This window comes from Macaca mulatta, chromosome 7 (assembly GCF_049350105.2).
Source record: "Macaca mulatta isolate MMU2019108-1 chromosome 7, T2T-MMU8v2.0, whole genome shotgun sequence".
In the NCBI taxonomy this organism is placed as follows: Eukaryota; Metazoa; Chordata; class Mammalia; order Primates; family Cercopithecidae; genus Macaca; species Macaca mulatta.
In genome coordinates this window covers 7,832,038-7,855,132 of record NC_133412.1, presented here as the reverse complement: position 1 = coordinate 7,855,132, position 23,095 = coordinate 7,832,038, and the positions used below count along the sequence as shown (strand labels likewise).

The 23,095-nt window shown below is 54.6% G+C and overlaps 1 protein-coding gene across 1 annotated transcript in view; it reads left to right on the top strand.

The window, feature by feature from the left end:
- The first annotated feature begins 5,876 nt into the window (after positions 1-5,876).
- The window catches only part of KLF13 (KLF transcription factor 13), a 50,605-nt gene continuing 33,386 nt past the window's right edge, over positions 5,877-23,095 (top strand). The window contains exon 1 of the mRNA XM_028850658.2: positions 5,877-6,969. Within this exon, the coding sequence (XP_028706491.1) occupies positions 6,393-6,969 (577 nt within the window). The 5' untranslated portion in view covers positions 5,877-6,392. The remainder of the gene's footprint in view (positions 6,970-23,095) is intronic.

Here is a 23,095-nt window from a genome sequence, read left to right as displayed (position 1 = left end):
ATTTATTTATTTATTTACAGACAGTCTTGCTCACCTAGGCTGGAGTGCAGTGGAACAATCTCAGCTAACTGCAACCTCTGCCTCCTAGGTCCAAGCGATTCTCCTGCCTCAGCCTCCCAAGTAGCTGGGATTACAGGTGTGCACCACCAAGTCTGGCTAATTTTTGTACTTTTTTCAGTAGAGATGGGGTTTCACCATGTTGGCCAGGCTAGTCTCGAACTCCTGACCTCAAGTCATCCACCTGCCTCGGCATCCCAAAGTTGCTGGTATTATAGGCGAGAGCCACTGTGCCCTGCCTGGGGTCTCTTTTCTAAGGACACTAATTCCACTCATGAGGGCTCTGCTCTCACGACCTAATTACCTCTCAAAGATCTCTCCTCCAACTATCGTTACATTGGGATTAGGATTTCAACATATGAATCCTGGAGAAACACAAACATTCAGTCTTTAGTAGACGGTCCATGTGACCAGTTACGAGCAGAAATGATGTGTGTCACTTCTGGGCCAATGCAAGACCTTACAGAAAGTCCCTTTTTCCTCTGCCATGGTGACTGTCAGAGAGTGGCTGCTTTGTTGATCTGAGTGGTGGGGTGAGGATGATAGTGACAGAGAGCAAAGTCCCCATCCAACCCTCAATGTACTGAGAATTAGGCTTTTGCTATTTTAAGCCACTGAGCTTCAGGAACTATTTGTTACTGTAACATAACTTAGCTGATCCTGACTGATCCAGAGAATAGTAACCAGGAATGGGGCACTACTGCAACAGAAACCAAGATATGTGGCTGATCAAGCAGACAGTGGGAAAATGGAATCTGAAGGCTGGAAGCATGGCCATCCATGTATTCAATGGCATAATATTTGGTAAATTGTCACACTGGATAACTTAAAAGGTTCAGGGAAAAGAGACTAAGGGTGTTACTCTACCATCAAAGACTGAGAGGCTCAGAGGATCTGCAATCAAGTTGAGAGAGAGGCATGTCTTGAAAAGTACTGTGAGTGGATACTGACAATGAAACCAAGTGGAAGCAAAGAGACTAGGTAAGATGTTAACTACATTTTCAAGAAACTAGCAGTGCCCAAAATTAGGAGTAATACAACCTGTGGCTGGAACTTAAAATAACTCTTGGTCTCCAACCTTTTACAGGCAGAAAATGGGCTGAGAAAACTGCTCAGCCCGCAAAAGCAAAAGGACATATTTCCCCAATATCCACTTCATGTGCAGCCAGGGAGGATAACTGCAAAAGGAAAAACTTCCCGAGGGTAGAGCAAAGCCCCTTGTTGCCCCATCCCCAAACTCCACAGCAAGCACATTTGAGGCTATTCAAGGAGTAGTGTCACTTTAGGGCAGGGGCCATATCTGCCCAGCAGGGTTTCAGGATTGCTACGGATACTGTCTACTGCATGTCTCCCTCTCCTCCCTTTTCTGAATTAGGCTGTTTGTTGTGTTATTCTATCTCTTTGCACTTGCAGCATTGGGTGTGCATATGAGCAGCAGGGGCCCAGACAATTCATCTTTATATCATAGGTCTCCAGACCAAGAGGAACCACATGAGCCACATGAAGAAACCACTGTTCCTCTCACGGGGGTCCTGGGCTTTGAACTGGCTGCCACAGAATGTCCCTCACCTCAAATTCCTGTTATCCTGTCTCTGGCCTCTAGACCCAGATTAAACAGGCATGTGAGATGGGTCAGGCCTACCTGGGGAGGGGTAAAATGTATTTCGTGTATGGGAAAGAAGGGATAGCTAACAACCTTGGGTCCATGCTATCCCTTGTCTTCTGTGTGGCAACCAGCACATTCTATACAGAGGCTGCTCCATCAACCTGCTGTCCCCAAGTGCCTCCCTATGGACGCGCAGCATGGCCAGAAATAAACCTTTGAGCTTTGCAGTGTGGCCCAGCCTCTCCTGACTGATACAGGGACTCTGTTCATCTCATCTCTTGAAACTGTTCCTGGAGCTGCCAATCTGCTCCAGCCTGGGCTGCTGACCCTCTGCACCTGGCTAGGCAGCTATCACCTGGGACTTCCTTTCCCTTCCATCCTGCAGTGACTTCCCTGCTTTCCGGATCACATGTCTCCCACTTTCTTGGTTTACATCTTTGTTTTGATGAAGTATAATCTCTGGTGGCTTCCTACTATGAGAAAGGATGCATGGGAGATAAATTTTTTGAAATCTCATGCATTTGAAAATACTTCGTTTATAGTTTGGCTGGGTGAAGGTTGGAAAATAATTTTCCTTTTCATTTATTTCCCACGGCTTTGTTCCTTTCCTTCTAACTTCAATGGGTTGTTGTGGAGAGGCCCACGGTCATTCTGACCCGACTATTCGTATGTGACTTGTTTTACTGTCAGGACACTTTTGTTCCCTGCATTCTGAAACTCGCCAATGATATGTCTTGGCGTAGAGCTATTTTTTCCCACTGTGTAGGGCTCTCTTCCTTTCAGCTTATGTCCGTGAAGACCTCTCTTGAATTAATAATTCATCGATGATTTTCTCTCTTGTGCTTTCCCTGATCACCTGTTGGGGTCCCTATTCGTTGATCAATGACTTTTTTTGGTTGGTCCACTCATTTAGCTTTTCTCTATTTTCCTTTTTTTTTTTTTTTTTTATTTCGGTTCTACTTTCAGGGAGCTTTTTCACTATTACATTTCTGCTACCTTACAAACATCTCAAGAACACTTTTCTTCCCCTGAATGTTTCTGTATATATGTTCTCCCTTCACAGGTTGTATGTCTTTTAAAATTTAATGACATTATTGATGGTTTTGTTGATGTTTACTTCCTTCTGCATGGACTGTTTCTTCCAACTTGTTTTAAAACTGTATCCTAACTTTGTATTTCATGACACAGGGTTTCCTGGGATGCCGGTCAGCTCTGGCTGCCTGCTTGTATTTTGCCCGGGAGGGACTGAGAGACTGACAAGAACTTCTGTGCACATGAGTGGCGGTGTTAACTGTGGCCTTCCCTATAGGGTAGTTGGGCAGCCACAAATGTCAGAATGTCTGGGTGTTTCCCCTTGGCATGGTTGGCTCCCCCAGGAAAGACCCTTCTAGTCTCCTGGCTGCTTGCATTCTGAAATCCCAGAAGGGGGCTTGTGGGTCTCAGCATCCAGTATCCATGTGTGCATTTAATCGCCTGATCCTATTACCGTACCTCTGTCCTTAATTGTGCCTGGTGTCCACCCACCCCAGACGCTGCCTTTTACTTTTTTCAGGTCATAAATATCCAGCCTTTTGTCAGAACAAGGAAGGGGCACTTATCAGGCTGCATGAAATTGGGGTGCACATATGGGCATCTGAGTGTTCCTCAAGCAGACGTTCTGCCAACCTTTCACCCCGGTTTACTCTCACATTCAAAGGGACATAGTGCCACCCATTAGTGAACCTTCTGGGGGATTCCATGGAGTATATTCTTAGCTTTCCTTCCTAGCTACTATCTCAGGGTTTCATTTTCTTGAATCTGCTAAGTATTTTAGCTTCAAAAACTGTGTTGCTGTTACTTCCTCTCTTGTTCTCCCTGTCTTTGTGGATTTCTGCCTTCTAACAAATGCTCCAGAAGGAAGTTAAAGTCAACACATACTAACCATCCACCAACTTTACCCAGAAACTCAACCACCCTTTCAGCCTTTAGTCTCTATACTCCCCAGACACAGCTGCTCTGCTTTTCTGTTGCTTCCATTTGAAATGAGGCGGCCCAGCCCTCACATATACATAGGCCATCTCTGTCAAAATTTTACTTAGCAACGAAAACATGGACTCTTAGCTAAGAGATTTTCTCTGGGGAAGAGCTGTGTCTGTGCGGAAGACGCTTCCATGTAGGTTTGGGATAAAGTCAGTGAACACCATGACAATCATCAAACGCTTGAGTGGATTTTTGAGAAACCGGCCAGGGGGCTCAGTTTTCTATCCAGAATGCCACAGAATACAGTCAAAATTCTTTGGCATCCACATTCTTGGGAAACTCTTGGAGGGGGTGCATCAGTGCCGAGGACCCTTGGCCATGCAGGGCATCCCCTCACCCAGGGCAGGCTTGTTTTGTTCATGGCTGTAGTAGCCCAATACCTAGAATAGTGCACACTCTAGGAGGCCTACCACTGTGTATGCTGGCTGGGGTGACCCGTGGAGAGACGTGGCACCTTGAAGATTGGGGAGAATTCTGCTGGCTGGAAAGCGGCCAGGAGGGTATGGGTGGCTGATAAGCTGGTGTAGGACCACTCCTTCCTTAAGAAGTGACTGACTGTGACATGTGGTGGGAATGGAGGAACATTCCGAATCATTAGTTGGTCAGGACACACGTCTCTTAAATGTCATCAACACAATCTGCCTAGAAGAAACATGATTACTTTCTGCCAAGCACAGACCCTCCTAGAGGGACCAGACCCAGCCCAGCACCTTTATAGTCAGCCCAGAGGGGAGCAACTCAATCAGCGAGACGGCATTTTTGGGTTTTAGTTACACATACTGAGGGTGCTCAAACATCCATGCAATTTGCTGTTCACCATAACACGCAACCCGGAATGGCTGTTTCGGTCCCCCGTCGGTTACCTGAAAAGCGGTCTTACTGGGCCCCAACCCCAAATCAATTTGGTGAGAACCTGAACTCCGCTATTAACCTTAATTCTGAGAGAAGAATGACACCCCCCTCCCACTGCTGGGGTCCACTGAGGGTGAGTGCCCGGGCTCCTTCATTCTCCAGGCTCCTCTCAGAACACAGCGAGGGTGGCGGACTCCTTCCAATGTCCATTAAGCACAATGCACCGGGGAGAGGCAGTAGGCGGTTTGCTGAGCCCGGTTCCGAGGCGGTGGGAAGTTATTCACCGGCGTCTCCGAGGTCAGCCCAGGCCTGGAGAATGGCTGGGGCCGCGGGCTGGAGTAGGGGTTACCGGTGAGAGTCAAGGGCAAGTTGGCCAGGCCCGGGCCGGGAGGCGCGGGCAGGACGCAGCCGAGCATTTCCTCCGGGAGGCCCAGACAGCGGGCGGGTGGGGCGCGGTGGGCGGGGTCCTCGCAGTTGGTGGCTTTTGAAGCCCCCCCGACCGCGGTGGGAGAGGGGCAGCCTAGAAGAGTTGGCAGCGGGCCTGAGGCGGGAGGGGGAGGAAGGGGCCCCGCGTTCCCTCAGCAGCGGCGCCGGCCGCCCTGGCACGTAGTTCGCTTCTGGAGGCACAGGCCGCGGTGGGCGCGCCACCCGGGCTGCCAGGCTCACCGCCAGCCGAGGCCAGACCTGTTCGGGCTGACCCGAGCTCAAGGGTAGCGCGGCCGCACACCGGACCCCGGCCGCCAGGAACGAGCCCGAGGAGTCTGTCCCTCCCGCAGGAACTGCCCCGCCCGGACTCCCGGAGCTCTGCAGGGCAAGGGCGTGGAGCGGGCGAGCGGCCTGAGGCTCTAGGCGCGGCCACCCGGCAAACTGGCGGCTGAGGGCGCGGCGCGAGTGCTTTCCGCCCCCAGGCAGCCCCGCGCCCGGCCGAGCAGACACGCCTCCCGGCCGGCGCCCATCGCGGGAGGAACAAATGGCGCCCTCCAGAAAGCACTCCGCTCCACGCCGGGGGCGAAGGCTGGCCACCACACAAAAGCTCCGGCAGGGAAGTGCCCGCTGTGTCCCCACTGCGGGGGGTACGGGCAGCAGCTCCGCGCCGCGACTACCAGGCCCACCACCCCCGGACGTCATGCGTCAGCGCGCCCCGCTCCAGTTTCCGCCCCTCCTCCTACCGGCCCAGGGGACACGCCCACTGGCGCGCGCAGGCCCCGGGACCGGGCACGCCCCTCTAACGGCCCGGATTGGCCTGGCCGTGCACTCACGGACGAATGGCGTCCGTCCTGGCAATCGGCCACGCCCCCTTCCCCAGGCGCGGGCACGCGACCCCTCCGTTCCTCCGGTGCGCGCTCTGGGCTCCCCGCCCCCTCCGCGCGCGCAGCTCCCCGCGGCCGCCGCCGCCTGTAACCTGCGCCGCCAGGATGTGGCTGGGGGCTGACGTCGGGTCCAGATGTGGCCCCGGCCCCGCCCACCCCCGGGGCCGGGCCGCCCACACCGAGCCGCGGCGCGCTCGGCAGCTGTCCCGCCTGCCACAATGCGCGGCGAAACTGCGGCCGCGACTTGGCGTGGTGGTCCCTAACGTCGCCGCTCGGCATCCTTAGAAGCGGCCGCCCCTGACGCCGCGCGGGGACCCCAGTCGTCCGCGCCCCCCATGCGCTCGCTCTTCGGTGCCCGGCCGGGCCGGCGCCTCGCAGACGCGGAGCCGCGCGGGTGACGGCAGAGGCGGCTGCGCGCCCAGCCCAGCCCAGCCCGAGGAGAGGGCGCGCCGCGCCCCCGCCCCCCGCCCGCTCTCCCGAGGCCGTGGGTGCGGATGCGCGGCTGACGCCTCGCAGCAAGAGCACCGCCGCCGGCCCCAGCCCGCAGCATGGCAGCCGCCGCCTATGTGGACCACTTCGCCGCCGAGTGCCTCGTGTCCATGTCGAGCCGCGCGGTCGTGCACGGGCCGCGTGAGGGGCCGGAGTCCCGGCCCGAGGGCGCGGCCGCGGCCGCCACCCCCACGCTGCCCCGCGTCGAGGAGCGCCGCGACGGTAAGGACAGCGCCTCGCTCTTCGTGGTGGCGCGGATCCTAGCGGACCTCAACCAGCAAGCACCGGCGCCCGTCCCGGCGGAGCGCAGGGAGGGCGCCGCGGCCCGGAAGGCGAGGACCCCCTGCCGCCTGCCGCCGCCCGCCCCCGAGCCCGCCTCCCCCGGCGGCGAAGGCGCGGCGGCCGCGCCCCCCAGCCCGGCGTGGAGCGAGCCGGAGCCCGAGGCGGGGCTGGAACCCGAGCGGGAGCCGGGACCCGCGGGGAGCGGCGAGCCCGGCCTCAGACAAAGGGGCCGGCGGGGCCGAAGTCGCGCCGACCTCGAGTCCCCGCAGAGGAAGCACAAGTGCCACTACGCGGGCTGCGAGAAAGTTTACGGGAAATCCTCGCACCTCAAGGCGCACCTGAGAACTCACACAGGTCAGTGGGGCGGCGCGGGCGCCCGGATTGCTCGGTCGGGGTCAGTGCGAGCTGCCCGACCACGCCCCCGGAGCCGCCGGCGGGGCGCGAGGTAGGGGCCGGGCGGGCCGGGACGCCCGGGGCTTCGCCCCTTCCCCCGCCGCTCCAACCCGCTGCTGGCCCCGCGCGCCGTGCGAGGCGGGTCCTGGCTCTTGGAGCCGGCGCCCGCCAGGCGACCGCGCCCCCGCCGGGCACGCCCCCTCCCCGGGCGCGCTCGGGTGGGGCCGCGGGGGCGGATGTAGTCATCTGGGTCGGGGGCGGGGACCCCGCCCGGCCGGGGGGCGGTGTGGGCAGGTGCGGACAGCCTGGGTGTGGACCGCAGGCGGCACTCGTGACGGTGGGGCGCCCGGTAGCGGGGGCAGGGGACGCTCTCCGGGGTCCCTCCTAGTCTCCTCCCCCGCCGCCCGGGCGCGCGCTCAGGAGGGGAGGGGCCGGCCCTGGCGCGCGGCGGGCGAAGTTCACGTAGGGACAAGGCTTCCTTCGCCACTCGGCATATTCTCCGCTCTCTTCTTCCTGTAATTTTTCCAGCGCTCTAAGGTTTAATTTGTCGTAACCAGAGTCAGCGGCGGCGCTGGGCGATGCGGGGGGCGGTCCCGGCTCCCGCTCCCCGCCTGCGGCTCTTTGTGGGAACCCCCGCCCAGTCGGCCGGCGGGGGCGCGCCCGGCCCTAGGGCTCTTCGGCCTCGCAGCTCTCTCCGGAAACGAATGCCCTGGCTGCTGCCTGTCCTCCGTGCTGACCTCTCGCCTGCCCACCTCTCACCTGCCCTGGGCCGGTGCGCGGCGGGCGGCACCTGCGCCAGGGCGGGCGCTGAGCCTCCAGCCTGGGGATCACCGCCCGCCCCCGCCAGCCCAGCGGCAGCAGTTCCCACGCGCGGCCCGATACTTTGTAGTTGATTCATCTGTGGCGGTTCCCTCCCCCGCTTTTTGTTTCGTTTTTAACACAAAGATGAAAACGTGTTAATGGACGGCAATCCTCCCTCATTTTTGTGTGAAAATTTATATGCTTCCCCTGAGCTCACGTGAGTTCTTCTGTGACACTCACCTCTTCGGGGGGCAGGCTCAAAACCCATGTACTGAATATTGTTGCCTTGTGACCAAGGGTGGTAGTGTCTCATTTGTAAAATAGTTCACGTAGTGATTAAAAGGCATTAAAAGAACCTGCAGCCTTGGAGGCCGTAGAGCTGAAGGCCCCCTTTTTTCCGGTACATTTGGAACTGAAAGGGCCCGAGGTCTGCAGGTGAGGCATTCGAATTTCGGACTAACTTTCACTCCGGAGGCTGTTGTGGCCGCCCCAAACCGCGTGGCAAGTGATGGGCTAGAGAGAGAGAGCAGGGCCATTTCTAGGCATTCGGGGTCAGTTAAGGGTATGGGGGCTCAGGTTGGGGGTGGGGATCAGTATGGACTCAGAGTTCAGCTCGGGACGCGGCTGCAGGGTGGGTGTGGCCCTGGGGGAGGGGCCAGGCAGGGCTAGGCTGGGCTCGGCTCCAGGTGGACCCTGAGTATCGGGTCGGGGCAGCGCTTGGGGCGTGGCTGGGGTTGAGATCCGCTTTGGGGGAAGATGCGCGTGTTGAGCGGGATACTTAATGTTTGGGAAATTTTTCTACAGCCCCTGTCAGGGTGGTCTGCCACTCGGCAGCACTGGTAGCTGGGAATTGAGGAGGGGGGTGGCCGAGGGGAGGGGCTCGCCGTGGTGGGCGGGGCCGGCTCGTCAGGGCCTCGGCCCTGGGATGTCTTCCTGGTGGGTTCACCTCCGGCTTCAGGCTCTGGCCCCGCGCGAGCCCCTTGACTAGAATATTGGTGCAGGGGCTCTGGAGACTCGGGCCTCCCGCCGTAGGTGGGGCCAGTTTCCTCGGAGCGCCTGGAAACCGAAGGCAGGCAAAAGAGAATAGAACCAACCCTTTGAGCGTTTGCAGTGTGCTAGTGTCCATTCTTGAAGCAGAGAAACTGTTCCACCCTTCGGGTGTGCAGACATCAGAAGTGCTACCTCCAGGGTGGAAACCGGCCTCCATGTCGGGAGTGCACAGGGCTCCGGCAGCGGGGTGGCGGGGAGTTGGGAAGAATGCAGACTTTCAGGCCCCTGATGCCGACCCGTTCTAGCCTGCAGCTGGGAATGCATGTTACCGGTACCCCAGGTGACCCATTATGAGGGTTGCACTGCCCAGAAACCTGCCTCTGGAGGGAGTGTGGTTCAGCATCTGGCGGAGGGCACCCCTGGGAAGCCCATTTCCAGTTCCTGCCCAGATGGGCAGAGCGTAAGTAACTGGTGTTCCTCCAAGGAGAAGAGGAGCGTCTTGCAGAAGGAAGAAACCCAGGCAGCCCTCAGGGATGACTGAGAAGGCAGGCCACGAGGGGATAGCTTTGCTGCAGCCATGGGCTCTGAGGTGTCTGTGGTTTGTGGGCCTCTAGCAGCATTGTGGGGTCTCTGCAGTCAGTGACGGAGGTCATGCCGAACCCTGTGCTCCATTAGGTGTGGGAAGGTGCCCCCGCCGCTTCCTGCATCTCCAGGATCCACAGTAATTTCATGGCAGAGGGTGAATATCAAAACCAGGAAGGTAGCCAGCTGCTCTGTGCTTTTCCTCTGTGACCAGGGACCGGTTCCCAGATCTCCCTGCAAGTTGGTGATGTCTGCCCTGACCACCTGCAAAGTCTTCAGGGAAATGAGGTCAAGTATGTGAAGACCCTTTGGGAAATGCAAGGGTCAGCCTTGACTCTGGAGGCACTTGTGGTCCCTTGGCCGCGGCTCTGCTCTGATTTTCCACCCCCACTCTCTGAACAGTTGCATGCTGAGAGCTTTCTGTCCTGGTTAGCTGTGTAGCAGTGTGGTCTCCCAGTCCCACTCTCCCAGGAGTTATTCTGTGGACACATTGGTCTCTGTCACATTTAGGTAATTGTTGATGTTATAACGAATGCATAACACCAAACCTAGAAAAGCATCTTTGCAGCTCGTGCTACTTTGTTATTTGGCCAGTTAGAACTTCCCAGGCCAGATCTGGAAAGTTTGCTAAAAGGGGCATAGGGGAGCAGCAAGACCAGGAGCAGATTTTCTTGGAGCCTGAGGTGCTTTGATGCAGAAATTCAAGGACTTACCTTTGGATAGGTCAGGCTGGGGCCCCCTTGAGGGCAGACTGGTTCCCCAGATCCTGCCTCTGGAGAGGTCCTGCGTGTTGTCCTGAATGGGGAGACTTGGCAGGCTCCCAGCAGAATGGCCACTTGGTCTCTCTTGGCAGAGAAACCCTGAATACATATCTACCTATTTGTTCCCAAAAATAATTGTTTTCAAAACTGCTCTGTGCCCTGTTTTCCCTCCAGCGCTGGAGCCAAAACATCTCTGCATGCTGGGCCCTGTCTGGGTTCTGGGGGTTCCACGGAAAGGTGAGCATAGTGGCGTACACAGCCTTCCCTCCTGCAGAACCCGAAGCATGTTTGTGGTCCCCTGGCCCTGTTTGGGGTGGAGGAGGGAAGTAGAGCAAGATCACATTCTGTCAGCCATTTCCTGTGATAATTTGGGTGGGGTTAACCTGAAGTTTATCTTTACCCACTGAAGCGGGGATTTGATCCTGACCGATTATCGCGACCCCTCCCCCAAGGCACACTCTGGCTTTAGAGGCTTGTTTGCAAGCACACTGTTCCCTGAGCACCCTGCAGATGCTCCCTAATGCTGCCTCGGAAAGCAGAGCAGAGGACATCTGGGTGGGATCTCCTTTACCCAGGGTAAAGCCGGGCTTGTTGGTGGCCCGTGCCTTGTTCAGAGAGACACACAGGCCAGGGGCTCAGCACTTCCACCCCTCCCTCTCACACCTTCGCAGTCCCAGGCTACCAGTGGCCCTAGTTGTGAAACTCCTGAAACAATGCAGAAGTGTATGCAGCATAGGAGGTGCCAGCCTGCACCACCCCCAAACCACTGTTACCCCACATTGGTGGTTTTCTTTACAGACCTTCTAGATGGATTTGCACGTATGCATACATGTGTATCCACATAGACATTTTGAAACATGCATAAATAGGATCCTAGCAAACATCCCACTGATGGCATTTTGTTCGGTGTGTGTGCCTAAGTGAGGCATCTTCATTCTTTTTCCCAGCCACGTGGTGTTCCAAGATGTGGTTATATGGCTGTATTGTAACTTATTTACCCTTCGCTTATGGACAGGACAGCTACATTGCCTTTTTTGTTTTTCGCTATTACTAGTTGTGTTTCAGTGGACTCTGATGTGTGTGTGTCTTGGTGCAGGGGAGCTGGCATTTCTGTAGGATTGAGACCTAGTGGTGGTGTTAACAGGGTTGATAAGTGTTGGTGAAATTTGTTGTGGAGTTACTATGTTATGTTTTTAAAGGAAGTAGACCGCAGTTGTTGGTCCCCCCTCCCCTGAGGGAGAGACCTATTGTGTCACCACTCCACCTTCTTGAAAATGTTTACTTCTCCCAGTTCTCCTTTTTTGTGTGTGAGAACATTGAGAACATTTAAAACAGTGTCAGCAAAACCACTGTCACTCCCGCACGCCTGGTGGCTGGCTCTCCTGGCCATCTTCAGTTCTGGTTTTACAGAGATTGGATGGAGAGTGTGTGGTGGGCTCTCAGCCCCGGAGCAGTTGGGTGGGGGCTGGTGTGGTGCTGTGTCTGCCCCCGCTCCCCACTCCGCTGAAAGCGGGCTGGAGGGTGTGCTGCCTGAGCCAACTGATAGGAGGCAGTTCATTCAACCAGTAGCCTGTGTCTGGGGCTTCACATGCCTGGAACACAATCCTTCTGAATAGGTGCCATGAAGCTTACTTCTCAAGCTCTGACAGCCTCCTGCCCTTAGGTCCTGTTGGCTCCCACTTTACACATAGTTTTAATCTGATTGGTTACTGGGGAAGGGCGAAATACATGGATAGCAGCTAAAGGCAGGGGAGGAAACAAACCAGTAGGTTGTTAACATATGCATGTGTAAGTCTGTGTGTTTAAATGGGTCATGAAGAAGCCCCGCAGTCAGCCAGCACTGGAACAAGTGTGGGGCCATTTGTGGAGGGGCACATGTGTCTCTGCAGCAGTCCCTGAGGTCTGCATGAGAGACCCTGGAATGAATAACACTCTAGCAGGGATCTTGAGATACCAAGGCACTGTGAAGTGTGTTCAGTTTGTGTTTTCAGGAAGCAGTTAAAATAGTTTTAAAAATAAAAACTTCTAGAACGGTGCACTCAGCTCTCACAATCCTAAGACTTCCAGACTGTTTGCTCTAGGGGCCAGGCATCGTTCTGTTTGTATTAGTTTACATCAAGCTATCTAATCTTCACAAGGACCTTGTGAAGTAGGCTCTCTTATTATTACTAAATTTCAAATAAGCTAAGCCTTCGATGCCTTAGGAATCATGCCCAGGGTCACACAGTAAGTGAGGGTGGAACAGGGATTGGAGCTGGGGCTTGCGCCTGGGCAGGCGCTCCTGAGGTAGGTGTACCTACTGTGTCTACTGCCACTTCTGTCTGGATCAGTGTTTCAGGTGACTGCAGTGAGCAGGGCCCTGTGGTAGTAGGAACCTGGATGTCCCCGGTACACGGCTTCCCGCACAGATTTTTGCTGCTGCTGAAAGATTGAGGGAGTAGTACCGTGAGCACTCCAGTACTCTTCCCATAGGGTCATTGGGTCGTATTTTGCTACATTTTTCTCCTTTCCTCCTTCCCTTTTTCTTTCTAAAGAAAGAAAAATTAATTTCTTGTCTATATTTTTCTCTCTTTTCCATCTCGCGTCTCTCTTTAAATTATATATTATCTGATACACAGTCCCTATTCAGTTCCCCTGGTGATTCCTAAAATGTCCATTATAGGATTCAGGATCCAGTCAATCACACGTTGTGTTTGGTTGTCCTATTTAGTTTCCCTTAGCTTAGGATAGTTTCCCATCTTTTGGTCTTTTATTGTATTACACTGGCATTTGAAGACCCGAAGCCAGTTGTCTTGTAGAACAACTCACAATCTGGATTGGTCCGATTGTTTCCCATGATCAGGTCTGGTTTAAACAAATTTTGGTCCAAAATATGGCACAGGTGATGTTGGGCACTTCCATTGCATCATGGGGGCGGGGCATGGGATATTAGCCTGTCCCACTGCAGGACCACATGGTTAAGGTGGGCGGCCAGGCTGAGCCCCTTCCATCCAGCTGGTTGGTTTCTACTCCATCTTCCAACTTCCTTGACTGGACAGATGTTGGGGGTTGGGTTCAGCTTTGGAAGGCTTTTGAAGTCAAAGGACCAACTGGAGGAGGCCTGGGCGCTCCTTTCCCCAAACAGGCAGGGCACCCTGATTTTCCTTTGAATGAAAATGGCTCCAGGTGGTATGAATAGCCAGCGCAAGGGTAGCTGTGAGAGTGTTCCTGGTCAGCCTACCTGAATGCTGGCCCTGTGCCACAGGCAGCCTGTCTCCCAGGGCTGGGGAGGGCCTACGACGGGTGACACCCTCAAAGTCCTGGTCTTTATGTGCTTTCAAGAATAAACAAAAATGATCCTAAGTCCACACACCTGAGCCTGTTTTTCTTTCTTTTCAAAGCCCCAAATGGGATTATTTTCTTGAGAAGTCAACTTCCGGTCGAGATGGGAATAAACTTCTCTCCAGCTTGGCGATTCAAAAGCAGCCGCTGTGCTGTGTGGCTGGGGATGGGGTTATGGAGACAGCCACCAGTGCAGTCCTTGCGGTGGGAGATACTGAGTTCAGAAGGCTTTGGACACTTTTCTGGGCCAATATGATGGAGACTTGAACTTGTTTTACTCTTGGCATCAATTGGGCACTGGGCACAGAAGAAATCCTCACCCAACCAAAAGCTCTGCCATTTGGCTGTGAACACACACGTATGCCTCCATATCCACGTGCATGTGTATAAACACATATGGGTGTGTGTGAGTGGACGTGGCACCCTGCTCATGCTTGCCGAACAGAGGAGCATGCACACCTGGAACATAGTGGCTCTGTGGAACCTCTGATTTCTAGTTCAGTTTTAGATCTTAAGTCCGTCTTCACCCCCAGCCAATGTGGATCAGCTGTTTGTGAGTCAGGCTCTTGGGTGAGACGTGGAGTTTGCTCAGTTCAAACTGGGGCTGTGGTGAAGGGGCTCTGCCTTCGCACCCCGCTGCCGCACCCAGCAGAGGGACCGGGCTCCTGTGTCCTCCACACTGCTTCAGTTCCCCTCCTGATGCGGGGCCAGGCTGTGATCACCATTTGCAGTTAGGCATTGTGTGTGTGTGTGTGTGTGTGTGTGTGTGTGTGTGTGTGTGTGGTGGCAGGGGTGGGGTGGGGGGAGGGCACAGCATGGCACCAAGCACCAGAAACTCAGCCTTGACCAGTCCCTGGTTTTTACCAACATCATTCTGGACAAACAAGACAGAGAGAGCGTTTGGCAGGGGGAGGATTCTGTTTATTGTTCTCCGTTTTTGAAGTTCATCACAAAAACACTTGCTAACCAGAAACTTGGCTACACTCCGTGGCCATTGGCCAGTCTGTCCCAAGGTGACTTGTTTGGAGAAGCACTGAGGCTTGATGCCTCAGATTAAATGTCCTTGTGCTGGTGCCACAGGGGTGTGGCCTACTCTGCATGGATGGGTGACCCTGGGTCCCCAGGCACAGGGCACAGGCTTGTCTTCTTGAAGCTGGAGCCCACGCTGCAGCATGAAAGAGCTCTGCATGAATTGAAGGCCCAAAGCAAAAATCGCTCACCAAAGAGCATGTGGCTCAGAGCCTACCTCGGCCTCCTGTCTCAGGAGAAGCTTCTAAAGGTGGAGCTGTGGCACGTGCCTGTCTCCTGTGAGCGCAGGCCAGGTGGAAGGAAGCTTGGAAGTGGGGAGAGGATGATGTGGGCTCAGAGGAACCTGGGACTTCTCCCCCGACCCCAGCGTCCACGGGACACACATGGGAGGTGAGGTGATGCCTAAGCAGCCTGGCGAGTGGCCAGGGCCCTGGTTGGGGCCTCCTCACTCCCTTTTGGAGCACTGGCAGCTAATCCTTGGGGGTCTACCATCCTTTCCTGGTCTGGCCTCGTTGGAGGACTCATCTGCCTTCCTCCTGGAGTAGGGAGAGCCTGTGAACAGAGCAGTGACCCCAAGGCCTATGGCCACTGGGGATGGCAGGGGCCTTGTGCTTCCATATGTGGGTCCAAGCTGTGGATGGGGAGGCCAAGTGGTATGTGGGAGGTGGTCAGGTGCTCCCTAGAGATCTAACAGGTATGCATGGGTTAGCGAGATCTCAGAGTCCTTGGGCCACACCTAAGTATGTGCAGGGCCTGTGATACAGCCAGCATTTCCTCCTCTAATATTCTCCGAGACTTTCTACTTGTCTTAACTCTTTTATTGTCTAAATGTTCACTGTAAAGAAGAAGAATAAAGGGAACTTGGTTTAGGGCTATTGGTGGAAGTTAAAGTTAATGGCAGAGCATGAATAGGGGTGTCTGCAAGGAATTGTTAGAAAGGAGATTGGAAATAGAGCAAAGACATATGTAAGTTCAGAACCTGACTCCTTTGTCGATTGGGAGTGGGGCAGAGGGCATGGGTCCAGCAGGTCATTGGTCGCGGGTTACCAGAAAGGTGAAGGCTGTTCACCCGGGCCATTGGCTGGGGGTGCTGCTTAAAGCCAGGATCTGGGAGCTGGAGTCAGCACCTTGGGGTGCACCCGGGCATCATAGCAACAACAAACCCCAACACATTGTCATGGACCAGGGCAGATAAATGGGAGTTAATGACATGGTTGTCACACATCTGAATCTGGGATATGTAAATGTGACACACAGTGTGAGGGTTTGGCAGGCTCTCTATGGTCTTACTTTGCATATTTTGGCCTATCTGCTCTCCCAACTTAACTGCCCATTGTCCTCACCTGCATGACTGGCCATATCTGGTTTGCCTACTGGTCATTGAAGGCATCCATAGGGGTGCCATCTGCCCCCATGTCCCTTTCCTGCCAGGCATGCTAAGTGGCCCGGGGCAGGGCAGGCAGGAACTCAGATTCCCTCCATCCCATTGCTGGGGTCTTACTTCCTTCCTCCGCCCGCCTTACATGTGGAAGGATTCTGCTGTGCTCGTCCACTAGTTGTCGTTTTTGTCTCTTAGCAGGGATGGTGGCAGGAGGACGCCTCACACAGCAGCACGTGAGGACCCACAGGGACTCTGGCCCCTTGCAGCTGTACGTTCAGAGGGAAGATGCCCAAGGTTTTACTATCTTTTCCAGAGTGCCCTTTTTTTCTGCTTGCATGGCAGGCCCTTTCTAAAATTACAGCCATAGGTTGCTTAATGACAGGGGTGCGTTCTGAGAAATGTGTCGTTAGGCAGTTTCGTCCTCGTGTGAACGTCATAGAATGTACTTATTATGCACACCTAGACGGCATAGCCTACTGCACACCTAGGCTGTATGGTGTAGCCTATTGCTTCTAGGCTACAAGCCTGTACAGCATGGTACTGTCCTGAATACTGTGGGCAACTGTAACACAGTGGTAAGCATTTTGTATCTAAATATAGAAAAGGTACAATTAAAACAGGATATCATCTTATGGGACCAGCCTCTCATCCCATGTGGACTGTCATTGTTTGAAACGTCGTTATGTGGTGCATGGCTGTATTTTGCTGCTTGGCCTAAGGTGCCAGGGCATTCTCTGGGGAAGCCTGAGGGGCTTTGCAGGCTACCGTGTTTTATCAAGGTTGAAATTAGTTTTAGCACTTTACACTGTGTCCCCTTTGCGGCTGACAGAGCAGGAGACCTTCGGTGTCTACTGTCACAGGTGTAGAGCCGCTGTGTTGGCGAGCAGGTGGGTGGTTGTCCTGAATTACTGTCAGGCTTTAGAGTCTTACAGGAAATACAGCCTTGGCTACTTATAGCTTGTGATTTAGTTTCCCTAATGATGGGCTGGGTAGTACACTTTAGCAGTTTGCTTTGGACAAATTGTATCATTCTTAAGTTCACTCACATTACCCTTTGAGAAACTTCAAAGTTTGTTTCCCTGATCTTCCTAGTTGCCCTGGATTATGAACCAAGCGTTGGAATTCCTTTGCACATGTAGCACCGCACATGACCTTGGAAGATGTATACTTATGTGAGTGTGTGCATGTGTATGCGTGTGTGTGTGTGTATATGCCTGTATTTGCGTGCGTGTGTGTGTGTGTGTTTGTGTATGCACATGTACATGTGGGTCAGCCGTGCAGCCAAGTCTCAGAACAATCGTTCACTGGAAGGAACCCAGTCTGGAGGCGTCTGGCCAGGTGGTGCAGTCTGCAGCACGATGTTTGTTTCTCCCAGCCCCATGAACCCCAGTGGGGCTGCATCACTTAAAGGCCCGTCTCTACAAGAGCAGGGTAGGAAGCAGCAGTGCGTGCCCAGCCGTGGCTGTGTAGGCAGAACCAGCCTTCAGGATGGAGGGTGGGACCCTGGAGCCATGCCTGAAGGTGTGTACCATTAGTCCCTGATGGGGCACTCCATCTTGGGCCATTCTGCCCCCTGGTCTCTCTGCTCCTCCTCTGCAAACCAGGGGGGCCAGCAACCTGTTGGGATCCTGGCCCTGGCCAGATTAATGCATGGGAACTGAGCTCCTTGGCTGCCCAGCTGAGGTTCAGTGTGGCCCCATTCTCACTTCCTCTACTCCCCCTTGTACTCTGGGATCTCAGCATTTCTTTAAGAGTCTTGAGGGATTTTCAGGACAAGCAGGTGGGTGGGTATGCAGGGGAGCAGACCCCAGGGGGCCTGAGGAGAGAGGGGGAGGGTACCCCTCCTTTGTGCTGTCTGTAGCTGCTCAGCCTGGGAGACACTGTGGGGGAGGCTGTGGCTTCCTCCTTCCGCCCTCTGGGGATGCCCTGGCGGCCTGTCCCTTGGGGTGTTGGGAGGAGGTAGCTTGGCTGACTGTCCCTGCTCATGGTCAGGGTCCTCCTACACAGCAGAACTGGAGGTAAACACTGGGTTGCCTTGGCAACTGGGCTGTACCACAGCTCCAAGTGCTCCTGGCTAGAGAACTTCCCATTGTCTCAAGTTTCTAGGATGGGTTTCTATTTTGATTTTTTCCTTTTTTTTTTTTTTTTTTTTTTTAATTAGCAAGAATGACTAAGATACCAAAATGTCTGACCTGGTTTCTATAATTTCTTAATAAACATTTGTCTTCCCTTTATAGGAGGAATGTTTTAGTGATTCATTGACTTTTCTCTTAGACGGTGGCGAGGCCCTGGTGAGGCAGTGCGGGGGCAGCAAAGAGGGCCCCCCGCTGCCGACAGCTGGCACGGGAGGCTGGGAGAGCGCTGGCCACAATCCAGGGACCAGACGTTCTTACGTAAACACCACACCAGGATTTTATTGGCTTCGAGGCTAATTAAGTTCCATGGAAAATTTTGGGGAGATGCCTTTCCCCTGTTGGGTGTTCAGATACCCATAACTGGTGCTTTCAGAAGCTGTCTGAAGGCTGATGAGTCTGACTGAGCCCGAGGAGCGCCCTCCCACCCAGTGCTGGACTCTCCTGCCAGAGGCCTGGCCCCCTCCCTGCAGGTCAGGGCATGTGCTCGTTTATACCTTGTTGGTGGTTGCTGTTAAATTCTAACTGCTCACGTAGGTAGCCTGGGCTGGCTGCGCCCAGTGGATGGCCTCCCGCCCCCCCCGCCTGCTGTCTCGTGGGAGTGCCCCAGGTGGCACTTTGCTGTGGGAGATGCAGCAGCAGGCTCTCGCACAGGCCTGACCCTTCACCTTGGATTTCACTGGGCTTCCCTGCTCTGCCCACCCGTGGATTATCTTGTAGAGAGTCACCCACCCCAAGGAGGAGCCAGGTGAGGATCCAGGGAAGTGGCTTTGTTTATTTTACTATCAGTAGGGCTGACCCAGGTTGCCCTGGTGGGTGGTGTGGCCTGTGAGCCTCTCTGCCTCTAGGCCTGTTTCCAGGGTCTCGTCTTCATTGTAGGCCTGCAGGTCTATTTGGGTCCCTTCTCACGACTGAGGCAGGCTGAGGATGTGCTGAGTTGGGCTGGGCTGCCTCCTGGGTCCTCTCTCCACTGCCCTCACGGCCATCCTCAGGCATGAACCTGCCTCAAAAGCCTGTCTCTGCAGCAGCTGCCGTGGCAGTTGCCAAGCGAGCTCAGCACTAAAAAAAATGTTCAGATTTGCTGCATTTGTTATAGAATGAGTCCCTGGTGTTGCTTGTGCACACCCCAAGCCTCCTGGCCTTTCCAGGTTTCCCTGTTGAACAGGCAACTCGCCTGCAGTTGGGTGGCACAGGGCTGTGGCGAGGGCCCCAGCATCCATCCTCACCTGGGTGCTCAGCTCCTTTCTTGTCATCCTTTCTCTCTTTATAAAGCAGAAACAGTCCTGCTAACATCACCCCTTTCAAAGATGTATGCAGAATGTGATTGTTTTTTTTTCTGGAGAATATACTTTTTATAGTATTTAAGAAAAAACTCGTGCTGGGCATGGTGGCTCATGCCTGTAATCCCAACACTTTAGGAGGCTGAGGCCGGAGAATTGCTTGAACCCAGAAGTTCGAGACCAGCTTGGGCAACATAGTGAGACTCCACTGGGCATGGTGGTGCACACACCTGTAGTCCCAGCTGCTCAGGAGCCTGCGGGCAGGAGGATCACTTGAGCCCAGGAGGTGGCAGCTGCAGTGAGCCACGATCTTGCCACTGCACTCAAGCCTGGGCGACACGGGGAGATCCTGTCTTAAAAACAAGAAAAAAATCTCAAGTCGAAGGTATTGAAATAGTATTGGAACGTGTTGAAGGAGTCCAAAACATGAGCACACTTGGGAGTTTCTCGGGGGACCCAGCGCCCCTGTGCACTGTGTTCATCCTGACAATTTGGGCTCTGGACCTGGAGCCCCGAGTCATTGCTGTGTCTCTCTTATTGGACCACCTCTTGGAAGTTTGACTCCACAGATGTTGTGTTTGCATGACCTTCCTTGGGAGCCTCTCAGTGTTTTATTTTTCATCAGAGAAAGGCCTTCTTGTCTGATCGTTCTTTGTTATCTAAACAGAGGCACTGTGGCGTAGTGATGAGCCCTGGCATCGGAGAGGGACAGGCTGAACCCAGCTCTGGGTTTTCACTGTGAAGTGGGTCTGGTCATGCTGCCTCTAGGAGCAGAGGGGTAGAACGTGGGTGAGGCACCCAGTAGGAGGGATGTGTGCGTGTGTGTTCATGTGTGTGTCGGGTGAGGTAAGTAGTGATTAACTTGCAAGAGCAGAATTTCACCCCCTGCAGTATTGTTCATGGGCACCTGAATGAACAGACAGGTTTGCTGTCTTCTCAGACAATTCAGAACCTTTTTTCTTCTTTTGAGACTGGGACAAATCAGAACTTTTTTTTTTTTTTTTTTTTTTTTTTTTTTTTTTTTTTTTTTTGAGGCTGGGTCTCAGTCTGTCACCCAGGCTGAAGCAAAGTGGTGCGATCTTGGCTCATCACAGCCCCAAACTTCCTGGGCTCACACTATCCTCCTACCTCAGCCTGCCAAAGTGCTGGGACTCCAGGTGTGAGCCACCACACCCAGCCCAGAACTACTGTGTTAAAGCAGGTGCTGGGTCACTTTCCAGGATCTTCACAGCCTGCCCTGAGCCCCACTTCCCAGAGTCACCCTGTGACACAGCATGTGGGGTGAAGCTCCCAGCATCTCCAGCCTCAGCTTCTGTGTCTGTATCCTCCTGGATAAACCCAGACTGGTTGCAGGAAAGTGGTACAGTCTGTGAGCTTCTGTGAGCATCCTGTTGTTGCTATGGAGACCCTGTTGCTAGGCATCAAGCATGCTCAGACTAGGGAGTGGTGACCCCGTCTCAGGTGAGCCTCACGTGTTACCAGGTAACCAACCCCTCTCGGGTACCAACAAGCTGTACCTGGCCAAACTCTTTAATCAGCAGAAGTAGCTGAACGGAAACCTCAACCTCAGGGTGAAAGACTGAGTTCCCAGTCGTCAGAACAGTTCTGGACAAGTCCACCTGTCTGAGGTGGGCTTGCAGGTTGCCCTGCACCCTGTGTCGGCAGTCTTGGGCAGTCTCACAGGGACAGGAGAAACTGTGCCTGCAGGTGGCCATGCTAGTCCTGCCGAGTGACCCCACCCCAAGGGAAGGACTTTCTGAGACCAGGCAGTCTTGGGTGAGAATGCCGGCTGCCCTCCCAGGGACGCAGTGCCCTGCTGGGTGGCCCGCCTCCCCTCCCGAGGCCCAGGCACCATGATGGGTTTCTTAACTGACAGCTCTTCAGTAGAGAACAACAGAAATCTTGTTTGCAGCAAAACTTGCCTCACCCGACCGCTTTATAACAGCTCCTTCAAGTGGGGCGAGCTCATCGCTGCCGTCGGCATCTCAGCCATCAGCAGCCCAGAGAATCCCACTCAGGACTTAGGTTTGCTATTTTTGTGTCTTGCCTGGGCTTCGCTCGTTTCCACAGGCATTCCACTTCTTGTTTACAGGAGTAATTGCCTTCATGAGCTTTGGGCCATCTGCGGATATATGTATTTTTTCCTTTATTTTCCTTCTTTTTTGGGGCAGCAGTTCTGTGTTTGCAAATATGAGGATTGTTTCCTAAAGGGAAGCATGAGGCCTTCTTGAGGCTGGCCTCTTGGCTGCTGAGCCGGGCCTTTGCACCCCTTTCCTGCTTGATTTCCGTCTTCCTGTGAGTGTATTTGGTATGGAAGTGCTTCCTATGGTCGGAGGTGAACGTTTGGAGTGACTAAGGAGAGCGTGGCCTTCTTCGCTCTCCCGGCATCTGATTGCTCCGCGGACACTGTGCGTGTTCCCCAGGCAGGGCCAGCCTGCTGGAGGGGGTTGGGGCCTCTCCTGGCCATGGGGTTTCCACATCCGCCTGCTGGCCAGGCTCCTGTGCTTGGGGAAAGGAGGACACTGAGGCACATACTGTCTCGTGCTCTGCTCTTGTGGTCGTGAGTGGCCTTTTGTCTCTTCTGCTCTGCGTGACTGGGTGTAGAGTGGCGCCTGTGCTGGGGACTGTCCTGCACCCTTGCACAGGGCCCGCCGGCTCAGGTGTGCAGCAGACACCATCCTGGGAGAAACAGTGGCAGGGTCTGGGGTGGCCACATTTGAATGTTCTGCAGACGCAGATGCCTTCGGGACTTCAGACTTGTCCCCATCCCTAAGGCGGGACACAGTGCCTACAGACAGGCTGGGTGCACACAGCCTCCCGAACAGCCTCCTGCAGTCTTAAGTCTGCACACCTCCCACCAGGTGTTGGCCCCCAGCAGTGGGAAGGAGACCAGCCTTCAGGCTGCTCACCTGAAGGGAGAAGGCACGGAGGCGTGAGGGGTGCATCCAACCTTCAGTGGGGATCCACAGGGGCCCGGGTGCTGACGGGCCCTGGCAGAGTCTGTTTGCCCACCCTTGCTGTCAGTCTCCTGAACTACAGGAGCAAGAACTGGATTTCACGTTAGGCGATAATTTCCAGCTTCAAGAAATGACCTGGGAAAGTTTTCTACTTAAACTGCCTGTTGTTGTTAAGAGCTGGTCAGCTCTGGCTTTCCAACAGCGCACGCAGCCCTCAGGCCAAGCTGAGTCCTGGTGTGGGGATATTCCCACTAACTGCGGGTCACTGTGACTCCACAGGGAAGGTCTCCTTGGAGAGGTCTGAGGCTCTGGTGTACGAATTAACCTGCTCCTTAGTCTTCCCTGGGAGACCTCTTGATCCCCTGTCCCCACCCATACTTTTGGTCACTTGTCAGTCTTTGTATAATGTGTTCAGTGTTTCTCCCTGTGAGATCGCAGCAGAGACAGGAGAGCCACACATTGCAAGTCACCCGTGCCTGGTTGCTGCCCTAAATACTTACTCTGCACAAATGGCCTGGCTCTCGGGTGACTTTGGCCCTGGGGGATGTTCTCCAACCCCCTGGGGCAAACACCTGCCAGTACTTAGCAGTTACCTCCAGCTGGCTCTGGGTACCCATACCACCCGGGGCCTGTCACACCAGCTCCAGAGGTGGGGCTCTCCCCACACCTGTACCCATCTCTGTGCAGATGCAGACATCCCAGGTTCTCCCCTCCAGCCTGTGTCAGGATGTTAGTGGCCACCTAGGCTTGCCCCTCTTTGGGGCAGGACTGAAGGAGTGTCAGCAGAGAGTGGCCTCCTTCACCTGCCTTTTAAGCCAGGGCATACTCTGAAAACATGCCATGGCTGGACGTT